This window comes from Coffea eugenioides, chromosome 11 (genome assembly GCF_003713205.1).
Source record: "Coffea eugenioides isolate CCC68of chromosome 11, Ceug_1.0, whole genome shotgun sequence".
In the NCBI taxonomy this organism is placed as follows: Eukaryota; Viridiplantae; Streptophyta; class Magnoliopsida; order Gentianales; family Rubiaceae; genus Coffea; species Coffea eugenioides.
Window position 1 is genome coordinate 24,363,714 of NC_040045.1, and position 14,408 is coordinate 24,378,121.

At 37.8% G+C, this 14,408-nt stretch overlaps 4 protein-coding genes across 4 annotated transcripts; 1 reads left to right on the plus strand and 3 right to left on the minus strand.

Moving 5' to 3' along the window:
• Nucleotides 1-1,973: 1,973 nt before the first annotated feature.
• LOC113752092 (putative late blight resistance protein homolog R1B-14) lies at nucleotides 1,974-4,010 on the minus strand. The gene has a single exon (XM_027296231.1). The coding sequence runs from the start codon at nucleotides 4,008-4,010 to the stop codon at nucleotides 1,974-1,976; it is 2,037 nt and encodes a 678-aa protein (XP_027152032.1).
• Nucleotides 4,011-4,060: 50 nt separating this feature from the next.
• LOC113752093 (putative late blight resistance protein homolog R1B-11) lies at nucleotides 4,061-5,650 on the minus strand. Its single transcript, XM_027296232.1, has one exon. The coding sequence runs from the start codon at nucleotides 5,648-5,650 to the stop codon at nucleotides 4,061-4,063; it is 1,590 nt and encodes a 529-aa protein (XP_027152033.1).
• Nucleotides 5,651-5,688: 38 nt separating this feature from the next.
• Nucleotides 5,689-7,630, plus strand: LOC113752095 (farnesoic acid carboxyl-O-methyltransferase-like). The gene is made up of 3 exons (XM_027296233.1): nucleotides 5,689-5,826; nucleotides 6,490-7,149; nucleotides 7,457-7,630. The coding sequence occupies exons 1-3, from the start codon at nucleotides 5,689-5,691 to the stop codon at nucleotides 7,628-7,630; spliced, it is 972 nt and encodes a 323-aa protein (XP_027152034.1).
• A 136-nt stretch (nucleotides 7,631-7,766) lies between these two features.
• LOC113752096 (putative late blight resistance protein homolog R1A-3) lies at nucleotides 7,767-12,517 on the minus strand. Its single transcript, XM_027296234.1, has 2 exons — nucleotides 8,728-12,517; nucleotides 7,767-8,431 (listed from the first exon to the last, which is right to left on the minus strand). Exon 1 carries the CDS (start codon nucleotides 12,515-12,517, stop codon nucleotides 8,765-8,767), a length of 3,753 nt encoding a protein of 1,250 aa, XP_027152035.1. The 3' UTR covers nucleotides 7,767-8,431; nucleotides 8,728-8,764.
• Between the last annotated feature and the right edge of the window lie 1,891 nt (nucleotides 12,518-14,408).

A 14,408-nucleotide genomic window follows, 5' to 3' on the forward strand; every position in this document is an offset into this window, starting at 1 on the left:
AATCTGAAGATGCATAATTCATTTTCAGTTTTCCACTCTCACTCGTGATAATGTTCGGCTCTTCCCACTTCTATGATCGGATTGTTTGTACAATGCTTGTGCATTTACCGTCAAGTGTCAACCCTTTAACTGTGGATACGATCTCTGGCAAAACTTAAATTACTTTCGCACTGATTGAGCTGTAACCTTTCCCAATCCCACCAGTTGATGAATAACCTAACCTTTTCAGGTTCGGGTTCCTTTGCTCTGCTCTTTGGGCTTGTATAATTACGTTGTGTTTACCTATGAACTTTTGAAAGAATGTTAACAAATAAGGGGAAAAAAAAGAAACAGAAAAAACAGTTGATGCAATGATAACAAAAGTAAATAGGAACTACTGACACCCGCCAGCACAAAGCAAGAGCATCCATTGAAAGGTAAAGGATGTATTTCTTCACTGTGCAGGGCTATAACAGAATATAGATACATGGTTAATTCAATCACTTAACATGGTTAATTTGGTTTGGCATCGTCAATGCTATATGAAGGTTGCTCCCTTGTCTAGTTGAGACATTATCTTAGAACAATGGAAGTAGTGTCTTGATGGATGCAAAGCCATGTAAGAGTCTGGAAAACCAACAGTACTGAGTAGAGCTTCACAATTGAGATCAAGGCATGTATATGAAGATTGCTTGACCTTCAGCTCCAAATATTTATCCCTCTAGGACCTGAAAAAAGAAAAGTAAAGAAATGATAAAGCCCTATAAATTTGATCTGTTTAACCGAGAAGGTCCACTGTTTGAGTCCGTATAGCCCTATAATTTAATTAAAATAATAAATGAAAACGATTAATGATAATTCAAAATACAAAAAGTGACATTATTGTATAATTTTTATTTCTTCTTTGTTCTTTGTATGAAGTTACCTTTAAGTTAGGCATGCTGGCATATCCGTTTAATCTGAAGTGCCAACTCAAGGGACTGCAACTAAAGTTGATTAATCAATTAGCAGACAACATATTTCACCAGAACTTGAAGTAAAAAAGATAAAGAAACAATAAAGCTGTAAATCAAAAAAGATAAAGAAACAATAAAGCTGTAAATCACTGTCAACAATTTGAGTGTAATACTGATAAAGTATCAATTGAGAGAGCTCTTGCAGACTGATAATGATGAATGGAGGGGAATGTTAAGAATTATTCTCTCAATACAAGAAATGTGAACCAGAGTTTATCTCATTGATCAGTCGTTTTAGGTGCAACCATCGATCATGTCTTGGGTGTGGATGTTGACTTTCTTAGAGTAGGCAACAAGATTAATGAGACGAAAATAAGCTGGTTGGAACTAAGAAAGAAAAACAGTTTTGCCAATTAGTACACATCCGGAACTCTCGTGCTCTCATATTAAAAGACCATTCTGATTTGCTTCCGTAGATAGTTTCACACTGTCAAAACTTAAAAAGTAACGCTTCTCTCAGGTATAGAAGTATTCATCATCTTAGACTATATATGGAAGTAAAATGAAATGTATGAATTAGGACCTTAGAACAAAAACTCAACTTTATTCATATCAGTGAAACTAGTAGCTATGAATATTTGAACATGAGAAGGAAAGAACAGGGATCTACGTTTACTAACAAGTGAATAAGAGAAGAAGACTTGTACTGAAATGAAATCTTTCATTAGCCAATATTCTAGTGAAAAATCCATCATCTGAAACTATATAGTAACAACAATCCTATGGTGTGATGGTAAACGATATCCTGTTTCAGGTCCCCTCAGGGAAAGTAAAAAAGAGAACTCAAATTCAATTTAATCAAATAAACCATATAAATTTTTTTTTCCAGTGGTAGAAGCTATTATCATGACTGATAAGAAGAAAAGTACGTGTGTTAATAAACTTACATCCAAGAACTTCCATCAGCGTGTGGTTAGTACTTCAAGTTCCTCGTTTCCCATATCCTGTTGTTCTTCGAGGATTTGCAAAGCAGAACTCTTAACTTGGTTGCTGCAGCGATGCAAGCGAATGATTGTCAAGGTAGAAATTTCGCCAAAAAATTGAAGGGATCTCCTCAAGTCTGGAACAATCTCCTACGACAAGCTGCTGAAGGCAGGTAAATGATTCAGTGGAGACATTCCATTCTTCAATCTCTGAATTGGATAATTCTAAGAATTTCAGGTTCAAGAACTGCTCATCTTCCACTTCCCATCTTTGTCCTCGAAAGGCTTGTTCTCTTAATTTCAAAACCTCAAGACAGGGAAGCTTCCCCAATTCTGATACCGCTCTCCAGGGTAGGCCAAACTTATGCAAGGTGAGTTTCTTAAGAGTTGAGGGCAAGTCAAATCCCTGAAACTGTACGCGCATCCAACTATAGAACACTTGCCCAGAGCCATAAGTAGACATTTTTAGTGATTCCAGATCTTTTAAGAGAGCCAATAGGGGAAACTGAATACCCTTCGTAGTATAGTCCTCTGATTCTGTGAATACACATCTCAGTTTCCGAAGTTTAGGGAACCTTCTCAATAGCATCCATGAATCTGCTCGTTGATCAAGAGACAAGGAAGAAAATGTCTCCACATTATTTAATTGAGAGGATTCCTCAAGCTCCATATCACCCAGAGAGACAACAGCCCTTTTACTGACAAATACATGTTTTAAACTTTTCATTTTACATATGGTATCTGGTAATTGAACAAAATCATATGAACCTTGAAGAACAAAGGTTTCTAAGTTCCAGAGGTCGGATATAGATGATGGAACAGTTGTAATGTTCCCCCGAATTGCTAGGTATCTCAAATGTACTATTAATACTATTTCCTCAGGAAAAGGGCAATCCAAATTGATGCTCTCCAAATTCAATACTTTAAGAAGTTTTAAACTCTGAAAAATTTGGGAGGCAACAGAAGTAGGGGTTGATTCTTTAGCATCAGCAAATAGCAGTAGTGAGGAGACATTTGGACGGGAAGGTTTTGATTTGATCAAAGTTTCCCATTCAGAATACAAGCACAATCTGTATTGGTCAAACCTTATGGGACTTGAGAAACAATGAGATACCTCGGTCCTCTCCACAACATGTAAAAACCTTTCTTCTTTAGCTTTTTCCCGGCAGAAATAGTGCAATAGATCATGGACACGACAAGCTTTTATCCCACCTTTGGAACTTCTGCTAGTAACAATCACTAGGCTTCTATCGATTAGCTCCAAAAAAGTCTCCTTTGCCACTGCTTCTAAGCTCCTCTTCTCAGGTTGCAGAAGTCCTTCAGCAATCCATAATAGCATCAACTTCCGCACACTAATTACTTCACCTTGCCTAAATGCTGCAAAATAAAGAAAGCAAGCTTTTAATGTATCGGGTAGATAATTGTAGCTGAGTTCCAGTATGTCCATACATCCTTCAGTACTAATGCGAGAATTTGTACTTTTCTCAATTTGCTTCCACCAATGTATATCATTCTTTTTCATTTCAAGGAGACCTGCAACGACAGCAATTACCAGAGGTAGTCCTTTGCAATTTCTTGCAATTTTTTTCCCAATGTCTGAGAATTTTGTAGGGCAGCCATCACTGTGAAACACCTTCTTTTGTAAAAGATCCCAACTTTTATCACTAGAAAGTTCATTAAGGGGATGAACATGGAACGGAAGTCCAGACATTTCAGCCAACTTGTGATTCCGACTTGTGAACAAAATTCTACTTCCGTTGCTATCATCTGGAAGTGAATATTTTACAGCATCCCAAGCCCCAAGGTTCCAGACATCATCCATAACAATTAGGTATTTTCGTCCTTTTAAACTTTGTCGGAGTTGATTAGCTATTTCATCATCATCCTTTTTAGAAATTGCGACCTGATCAATACCAATAACATTCCTCAAAATATCAAGCAACAGATCTCTTCTTCTGTATACTTGTGAAACATAACACCGAGCACGTTTAATAAAGTGACATTGAACTGAGGGATCATTACAGACTTTCATGGCCAGAGTTGTCTTACCTACACCCGGCATGCCAGCAATAGAGACAATGTTCAGCTTCATTGATCCTCTTGTAAGTTTGTCTAGTACAGCTTTTGCATCTTCCACCAAACCTACAACTTCATCAGTACTTGAAATACTTGCTGTGGTCGACTGAAACTGTAATTCTTCTGAATACTAGGATTTCTTTTGCTGGATAGCTGGTTCTGTTTTATCTTCATGACCTCAGCCTGAATATGCTTAATTTCATCTGTGACATCAGAAAGGCATATTATATTGCTCCAAATAGGAGTATCAGCAGTTGCACATGAGTTGATGACATGTTCTGCCAGGTATGCCACATTGATAATTCGTGTCCATAGATCTTTTAGTTCAACAGACTCATTTTGCAGCTCCATAATATCCTCGAGGAAAGGCCTAAAGAACAGTAGTTCATGACGAATAGTCACAATTTTATGCTTTGCAAAAGGGACGAAGTTGGCATTGTATTTCAAACTTTTATTCAGATTCCCCAATAGGAAATCAATGAATCCAATTGCATCCGTCACAGGGAAATCAAAATGCCATGAACTAGGCTTCTTGCCGTTAAGCTCTCTGACCTCTGCCTCGACTTCCTTTATCTTTTTGAGTAAATCAGGAAGCAAAGTATTTCTTTCCCTGAAAGTGTCATCATTCATTTTGTCACTGCAGAGTGAGCAAATGAAAAATGCCATCTCTCTGATGACTGCATAAATCTGGGTAAAGATTACAGTTCTTGATTTTCTTCCAAACTCCTCTGGCGGATCCATGATAAATGTTATCAAGAGAACTAGCCCATCCTGTAGACCTTCAATATGATCCTTCACAGCAACCACTACATTTTCTAGAAGAACATCGAGAAAGCTTGTAACTATTTCACCCATCACACTTTTATCAGCTTTTGATGACTTACAAGCTTTCAGGAGTTCAAGATACATGTCTATAACCTTCGGGCTGTAAGGCATGATCTTTTGTAGCATATTATGAAGCATAGTATTGATATGAGCTGCCATGTTTTCATCTACACTATCCATCCAGTACAGAAGAGACAGACACGCTGCATTTTTTGCCCAATCTCGAAGAACAGTTGAGAAAGCTTCCAGTTTGTCCTGCTCCTGCCTACCACACCGATTTTCTGTGAAGTTAAGAAAGTTTCTGGAGAATCTTAGCTTCTCTTGAAGGGCTTCTGTTTGCACTTTCACAGGAACAACAATCCCTTCATTGGAGCTGACAAGATCCTTCAGATTCATCAGGATAGAATCCATGAATTCCACCATACCATCACTGTTAGAAGTCTTGGGCTCTAAAGAACAATCCACCAAGAGAATACAAGTTTTACTGATTTCTGGCTTGAGATGTTCGACTTTTTCTTGAAACTTAGCTGCAACAAGGTTCCAATCTTTGACATCTATTCCAATAGATGCAAAATAACCAGCATCATACAGATCCTGTCCTGTTTCCTCCGTCATAGCTTCAGCATTCATCAGGAGAGATGATCTCAAATGATGCAAAGTGGTGTCCTCCTCAGCAGCCTTGCACTTTGCCAAGCACCTGAAGAACATTTGCAGAAATCTTAAATCCAGTAAAAGGGTACGGATTTCCTGCTTCATAAGCAAAGTCAAGGATGGTCTTTTCAGTAGCCTTGATAGCTGGTCAATGGCAGAATCAACACAAGTGCAATCCATTCCTTGCTCTCTCATTGAGATTTTGGGGAATCCTGCAAATGGCATGTGAAACTCAGGCAAATGAAGTGGTTACCCTGTTGAGTCCTACTAATGATGATATTCTAATGTTTCTTTTGATATCTTCAAAGATGCGTGATTTTTGGAAACAAGTTGTTCAGGAAGCAACGTTTTATTCTGTTAGAGATTTTAGAAGTTAATACTACCAATTAACCAAAGCTCAATCAAAATGCTCATCTGACATTTTTTTTTTTTTTAAAACAAAGTTAAGAGCAGAACTAAATTACTGCTTGACCACGTCAAAATCCTAAAATTAGCAAATTGTTAAGCAACTGAGAGCGAGCCAGATAGAAGTATAGCATACTTAACCAATTGTTGATTGAGAATTTGATCCTATATCATATGAATATGCTGTTTCTCATTTTTGTATACTTGAGAAGACATTCAATTCTCATCACAAGTTATTAGTACATTTTAAAGAGACACTTTTGTCGTTAAACTCAAAAAGTCATCTTACTACATGAATACATCGATTTTCTTCAACCAGAACCACATAGAACGGGTGGGATTAGGACATAATCAACCTGTTCATCAAAATCATATCGAGGGAATGCAAAACCCTATCTCCATCCTCCAATACAAACATCAACCTAAATGTCCTTTAACATATTAACACGTTGGTGATGTTGGAGATTCAGCATCCCCAAATCACTTCAAATTCTCCCACAATGATGGTATTACTGTAACAGGAACGAATTCAAGTTTTAGCTTTAGACTCTTGCCTGTGGACAAATGTTTGACGTGAAACAGCAAGCTGTTTGACGTGTGTTCAAAGTTTACAGAGGGATACGTCAAATGTTGCCAGAGAAATGATCAAAGAGGCAATTGTTGAGAAGCTTGACACCAAGAGCCTGAGTTCTGCCTCTAATAGACTCTGTATCGCAGACTTGGGATGCTCAGTTGGACCAAATACTTTCTTTGCTGTGCAAAACATAATAGATGCCATAGAAAACAAGCACAAATCTGAATATGATGGTTCGCATAAGCTTGAATTTCAGGTGTTCTTCAATGATCATGCATCCAATGATTTCAACACCCTTTTCACTTCTCTCCCACTTGAAAGGCAATACTTTTCAGCAGGAGTGCCAGGCACCTTCTATGATCAGCTGTTTCCATCATCTTCCATCCATTTTGCACATTCGTCTTATTCACTGCAATGGCTCTCTAAGGTGCCAGAAAAGTTGCTTGACCAAAATTCTTCTTCTTGGAATAAGGGGAAAATACACTGTGCAGGTGCCTCGGATGAAGTAGTCAATGCTTATGCAGCTCAATTTGAAAAGGATATGGGGATTTTCCTGAATGCAAGAGCTAAAGAGATCGTACCAGGAGGCATGATTGTACTTGTCATACCAGGTATCCCTGACGAGGTGCACCCTTCCGAGCTACCTGCTGGCATTCTGTTCAACTTCCTTGGATCCAGTCTTGTGGATATGGCTAATGAGGTGAGACAAGCTAGTCATTCAAAAATCTAGATGTGGATGTGCTTAAGTTCCTAATTCTGAGGGGATGCTTGGTAGAGGAATGGAAGTAGAGCTATCTGCTTTACGTACTAGATTAATGATGAAACTGAATAAGAACCAGGGAGAACCTCAAATACAAATAATCCGCGGACCACTTTGCCAGTTGCTGCAGTAAATTGCTAAGAGATTCCACTGGACATGAGCCTTACAATTTCCAAATTTTAATCAAATAAGTGGATATACTTGATGCGATATTATTGATTGATACCTTTAATTTCTCGGTTTACAGGGAATCCTCAATGAAGCTCAAATTGATTCCTTCAACTTACCAATTTATTCTGCATCTCCAAAGGAGATGGCTTCGCTGGTGAAGATAAATGGTTGTTTCAGTATTGAAAGCATGGAGGTGACGGATCCTAGGTCCAAGATTCATGATCCAATGAAATGTTCAAAAGGACTATAAAGAAAACTGCAGATATTTCACTGTGCTTGGAATCAGGGTTCAAGGAAGGCACGCAATTGTTCATTGTCCTCCAGCTTAAGTGAGATGCAGTCTTGCATGATCTGCATGCTGATAGCTTCTCATACAGATTTTATTTCAGTAACAGACATACAATGATTTTTACTACTTATACATACCATATTTCCCCTCTAGAAAGCATGAAGGGAAAGATTAATTCCCTTCTTGCCTTTGTACCACCAATTATGTGATATGTTGGAATTGTAAACATAAACTCCTTCCTGTTCCTCTTTCTTTGTTACATAGTAGTACAAGAGTGTAAGATTACAATTGTCCCAGAATGGTATGTATACAAATAGATTATATCTGAACAACATTACCAGTAATCCACACAGATGTTCGGAACACTAGAAGTTTACCATCTGACAAGTGAACAATATGCTTGAAATCTTGTCCAAATATGATACAATCTTGATAACCATCTTGCTTGGTGCATATAAAGCCATGACAGCATATCCAAATCCAACAACCATGAAATTCGATGGATCAACAGAGATTTTGACTTCAAACATCTGTAACCATATAATAAATAAATACAGAGTGAGAAATTACACATAAATCTCAAGCAATGGTGTTCTGTTTGGCCTTCTAGTTACTTCAAAGGGGGTAGTTACTGAATTCCACAAGCTGTCACAGTGAGTAGTCTTTTCAATTGGCTTAGTTAAATAGGTGCAGACTCAAATCAATTGAACAGAATTTTATGGTTTCAGGTCGTTGATCACCCCTTGATCCATCATGATAATTCTGCAAGGAAATTGTTAATTTATTTAGAGTGTTAGTAAATTCTGCATAATATCATATACAATCTTCATTAGATTTCAAGAGTTGATAAATCCAAACTATTAATTTATAAGGGAAACAAGCAAAATTATACATGTACTGCTAATTTTTTCATCTTTGAAGCAGTAGTAAGATGAAAGTTACTTGGCCCTCAATAATATGGGATAGTGTTGCTCATTTCTTAACTAAATGAAAACATGAATGCAGTGGCCAAAGAAAGAGGTAAAAGAAGAAAAGACTATGAACTTTAATTTACTTACAGGTAATAAGAGTGCATAGATATTCTGCATCTCGAAATCAATGTAAGATAAGTACATCAAATTCCGGATTTCCTGAATCCCTCTGTTCCTGGAGAATTTGCTGAGCGGAATCTTCTACATCATAGCTGCACCTCCTCAATTGAATCAACTTCAAGCCTTCAATCTCTGAAAAACTGAATGGGATCTCCTCAAGATCAGAACAATCTTCAATGACAAGTTGTTCAAGTTTAGGAAACGGTGTATAGGAGGCCTTCCAGAGCACAACGTCCATGTTTGATAATTCCAAGAACTTAAGCTCTAAGAATTCCTCATCTCCCACATCCCATCTTTGTCCCCTAAAGGCTCCTTCCCGCAACTTGAGTACCTCAAGATGGAGTAGCTCCCCAATTGTCGATATGGCAGTCCATGGTAGACCAAGTTTACAGAGGGTTAGTTTCTTCAGCTTTGTGGGGAAGTTGAATGCCTGAAACTGAATCCGCATCCAACTATAAAACACTTGGTCATGAGAACCATTGGTAGACACTTTCAGTGACTCAAGATCTTCCAAGGAGGCCAGTGCTGGGAACTGAATTCCTTTCCTTCTGCACTTCTTTGATTCCACAATTACACATTTCAGCTTCCGAAGTCTCCTAAACCTCCTCAACAGCTTCTCCGTATTTCCTCCTTGAGTGAAAGCAAGTGAAGAAAAAGTCTCCACATTGTCCATTTGACAGGAATCCTCAACCTCATACTCCCCTAAAGAGATGATCGCCATTTCACTGACATCTACGTGCTTTAAACTTTTCATCCTCCAAAATGTATCGGGCAAATAAATGGTTTTAGTACTTGCCACAACAAAAGTTTCCAGGTTCCAGAGGTTGGCTATTGAAGCTGGAACTTCTGTAAAACTACCACCAATTGATACATATCTCAAATGCACCATTGATACAATTTCTTTCGGGAAGCCAGAATGCAAGTAGACACTCTTCAAATCCAAAACTTTAATAAGTTTACAACTTTCTAAGAAGTCAGGGGAGAAATTGGAAGCATAGCTATCATCATCATCATAAAAGTAACCATCCCTTTTCCGAAAGAAGAGCAGAGAACTCACACGTTGACAAGCGGGTTTCAAACTTCCAGAAGCTGTGGATTCCGCATGAATGCATAATCGATATTGATCATGCTTTACAGGATTAAGGATGTGATCAGAATCCTCAGACCGTTCCAGCACATGTAAAAACTTTTCGTCTTTTGCTTTTTTTGAGCAAAATTTGTGTAGCAGATCATGGAGGCGACATGCTTTTATCCCCCCATTGAAGCTTCTTTCAGAAACAATAACTAGACTTCGATCGTTAAGCTCCTTCAAGTACTCCTTCGCCACGACCTCGAAGCAACTCCTCTGGTTTCTGTTTACAAAGCCTTCGGCATTCCATAACAGGGTCAACTTTCTGGCACCAATTACTTCACCCTTCCGGAATGCTCCAAAGTATAGGAAACAAGGCTTTAGATAATCCATTAAATGCTTGTAGCTTAGTTCTATAGCGCCCATGTATCCCTTTGTAGTAGAGTCAGAACTTAAGCTTGCTTCTACTTGCTTCCACCATCCTACATGCTTCTTTTCCTTTGCAAGAAGACCTGCAATAACAGTTATTGCCAGGGGTAATCCTTCGCAATGTTCCACAATTCTCTTTCCAATTTCCAATAGTTCTTGAGGGCAAGCATCTTTGTGAAATATCTTCTCTTGCAAAAACTCCCAAGGTTTCTCCTCAATCAGTGGAGAAAGCAGATAAGTTTTGCCACTTCCTTCATCATCTGATATAAGATGGTGATTTTGAGTCGTGAAAATAATTCTACTTCTATTTCCATCATCTGGAAGTGACTGTTTTACAACATTCCAAGCTTTAATATCCCAAATGTCATCCATTACCACGAGGTACCTTTGTTTCAGTAAGCATCTCCTGAGCTGTTCCTCCAGATCTTCATTGCTCATCTTTGAGAGCTTAACATCATCAATACTGACACTAAGACACTTTAAAATGGCAAGTAATAGGTCTCTGCTTGTATATACTTGCGAAACATAACACCAGGCAAGTTCGTGAAAGTAAGATGTGGTTGAAGGATCATTATAAACTTTCCTAGCTAGAGTGGTCTTACCTACACCTGGCATTCCAACAATTGAGACAATCTCTCGGTTCTTCGATCCACTTGTAAGCAAATCAATTATCTGATTCGCCTCATCCTTGAATCCCACAACATCTTCATCAAATTTTGAATTATTACCTCGTGATGAATGGGCAAGCTTGGAAGTTGTCACAGCAATTTGCTTCCCAATATTGTATTTCTGCTTCATGGTCACGATCTCAGTCCCGCAAAACTTGATTTCTTCCTGGATATCAGAGAAGCAGATAATCTGATGCCAAATAGGAATACCTGAAATAGCACATGAATTCATTACATTTTCCACCTGGTATGCCAGATTGATAATCCATGTCTGGAGAGCATTCACCTCCTGATAGTCATTTTGCACGTTCTCTGCATCCTGAAGAAAGGACCTAAAGCATGACAGCTCCTCGAGGACTGCCATAACTTTATGCTCCGCAAAAGGAATATGGTTGGCCTTGTACTGCATCATGTCATTCAAGTTTCCCATGAGGAAATCAATAAATCCCATTCCATTAGTCCTGGGAAAATTAGACTCCGATGAATTTGGCATGGCGATAAAAAGCTCCCAGACCTCTGCCTTGAGTTTCTCTATCTTCTCCAGAAAATCAGACAGATTATCATTTCTTGCCTTGGAAGTTCCATCTTCAGTTTGAGCAACATGAAGAGAGCAAATGACGGATATCACCAAACTCTCAACCATATCAGCAAACTCAGTTTTTCTTGCCGACTCTTTTGGGGGATCCACCAGAAATGTTAACGCAAACAGGAGCCCTTCTCGAAGGATAGCAAGATCAACCTTTAAAGATTTGACTGCATTTCCTAGGAGAGAATCGACAAAGCCAGAAACAATTTCACCCATTAAAAGAGTGTCAGATGGCGTTGACTTCAGGAGTTCAAGATACATCTCTGCAACTGCTTGACTACAAGGCATGATCTTCAGTAGCAACTGAGGAAGCATAGCATTCCTCTGGGGTTCCTTGTCTTTGTTCGTGCCATCTGTCCAACATAGAAGTGACAAACAAGCAGAGTTTCTTGCCCATGCTTGAACATGGGTAGTCAAGAAATCCTCCATTTTGTCCTGCTTGCTACATCTTCTTGCTGCGAAGTCAACGAAGTTTCTGAGAAACCTCAGCTTACCTTCGAGTGCTTCGATCTGCTCCTTCACTGAACCAATAATCATTTCATCTTTCAAGCTGACAAGATCCTTCAAATTCATTAAAATGGAATCAATGAAATCCAGGATCTCGTCAACAGCCCTGAAAGCTATGAATTGGGATGAAAGTTCAAATAAAGAAACGGCAGTTTCTCTGATTGCTGGCTTACATTTCTCAACTTCTCTTAGCATATTAGATGCCAGGAGTTCCCAATCTTTGAAATCTTTTCCAATTATTGCACGATAACCAGCATTGTATAGCCCCTTTCCTGATGCTTCCACAGTGCCTTCGGTACTGTTTCGTACTGATCCCAAATGCATGTTCTCATGATCAGCAGCTGCCATCCAGTTTTTCAAGCAGCAGCAGAACATTTTCACGAACCTTAGCTCCAGTTGAAGGCCCTGAATTTGCTGCTTCATGTGCAAAGGCAAGTTTGGCAGGCACAACAGCCTTGAGAGTTGATCAGTGACGGAATCAATAGAAGCTCGATTCATTTTTTTGTCTCCTGCTCTCTCTCTCTCTCTTTCTCTCTTGAAAATCAAATTTCTTCAGGAAAAAAAAAAAAGCTTGTAAAGAAAAGGTATGTTGATGGATGATGGTTTGGAGGAACTAAGAAGCCCAGCCTTTATCAAGCCTAAACTAGCAGAAACAAGCGATCTGCAGCATTTTCGAGCTAATTGTAACATGCAACCCTGAACTATAACTATTTCAAAATTTACACCCTAAAATATCAGTGTACCCCTATCAATTTGTGGCACACTACTCAAATTAGTGACGTTTTGGTAGTTATATTTTTCAATCCAGATACTTCAATTTAGGTTAAGCACATTTGATTTAGGGGTGCTAAAGCCTATTCATTAAAGAAATTTTTTAATTTTTCAATTGATTTTAAACTATATGCTGTCGCAATTTGATAATATCATATATAAAGCGATTGCAATTTACAAATTACAACTGCTAGCTTAGAGTGAAATGTGAAAATAAGTTTCAAGAGTTATGTAATATATTGAAATTAACCCTATATCAAGACTAAATTTCCAAATTATTATTTTTTTCATTTGTAATTGGGCTGATATGCTATAAAATTTGGAGAACGATTTGCACGGTTTTGGTTTACTTGTAACATGATTGTACGGGGAAGGTATTTGTTCTCTTGTTTTATATTTATCTATGGTTGGAATGTCACCCCTGAAAAAGTAGCAGGGTTTAGATTTAGGAAAGCAAAGTGTAATTAATTGTGTATCAAAATTGAAGGAAATCAATAGTAGGCTTTCTTCTCTTTTTTTTTTTTTTTTTGCGTCAAACGTGAAAAATTTTAACGAAAATACTACTCCTACTCCCACTCTTACACTGTACAGAAGGAGACAAAAACTGGGTCATTGCGAGTTGGAGCGGACTAAATCATCTCTGCACCAGACTGGTGCCCTTTGGAGTTCCATAGTTTTCTAACAAATTCTTATTCGTTCTGCTCCACTATTTTTAAAATGGATTTTTTTTAGCAGGTGTCCAATAGGCATTTGCTAACATACCAAATCTTCTCCCAATTTACAATATATATGCACATACCAACAGTTACTATCTTCTTTTGCATTTATACATTTTCCCTCATTAAGCTTACTTTTCCAAAAATTTAACACTTGAAGTACTTCTTAGCGAATACTCAATAGATATATCTAGACCCTTTTAAAATTAATGGTATAAGTAATCAATACACATGGTAAGAGTAATTAATGCATTAATGGTGTAGATTTAACCTATCCTATTTTGTATTTATCGAGCTATTGAAGACATTTTGTTTAATACGTACATATAATATTACATTTCACTTTTCACATTATTTCAAAACTACTATGTCATGAGGGAAAGGATGGTTTGAAAGAGGAAGTTTAAGTGAAATGTCTGGAGTTTGAACCCTCTCTCTTACACTATAAAAAAAAAAAAAAAAAAAAAAAAAGCTATTGCACCGTGTCAGCAAAAGGTGATATATCGGTAATGTAGACCCCTTCCTATCCTCGTAATCATGGAGACATGGACTTTAAATATTCGATAACTTGGGGCAAAATGATTTTAAAGTTCTACATTTTGATATAGCTGATTAGGTGACTCATGAATGTGAAAGATTATCATTTTGATTCTCGTTGTATCATTTTTGTCACTTTCAGTCTTTCAATTCCATTCTTTAGTCCTCAAGATTTGGTCAAATTATATCTAACCCCCTTATTAGTATCTACGCTAATATCCTACCGTTAGAGGTTGCCAAACAACAAAATTATCCTTTGTGAATTCATTAAATATGACATAGAAAAGTAAAAGGCAAAAAAGGAATTAAAATAAAGAAAAGAAGAAAATAATTTGAAGGAAAACAAGGATAGGAAAGAATAAAAC

What these genes read in the sequence shown, in the direction of transcription:
- LOC113752095 (XM_027296233.1), top strand. Translation starts at nt 5,689, where the DNA reads ATGGCATGTGAAACTCAGGCAAATGAAGTGGTTACCCTGTTGAGTCCT. An exon ending in AGGAAGCAACGTTTTATTCT is followed by an intron (nt 5,827 to 6,489) that starts GTTAGAGATTTT and finishes CAAAGTTTACAG; the next exon opens with AGGGATACGTCAAATGTTGC. An exon ending in TTGTGGATATGGCTAATGAG is followed by an intron (nt 7,150 to 7,456) that starts GTGAGACAAGCT and finishes CTCGGTTTACAG; the next exon opens with GGAATCCTCAATGAAGCTCA.
- LOC113752096 (XM_027296234.1), bottom strand. Translation starts at nt 12,517, where the DNA reads ATGAATCGAGCTTCTATTGATTCCGTCACTGATCAACTCTCAAGGCTG.
- LOC113752093 (XM_027296232.1), bottom strand. Translation starts at nt 5,650, where the DNA reads ATGGATTGCACTTGTGTTGATTCTGCCATTGACCAGCTATCAAGGCTA.
- LOC113752092 (XM_027296231.1), bottom strand. Translation starts at nt 4,010, where the DNA reads ATGAAGCTGAACATTGTCTCTATTGCTGGCATGCCGGGTGTAGGTAAG.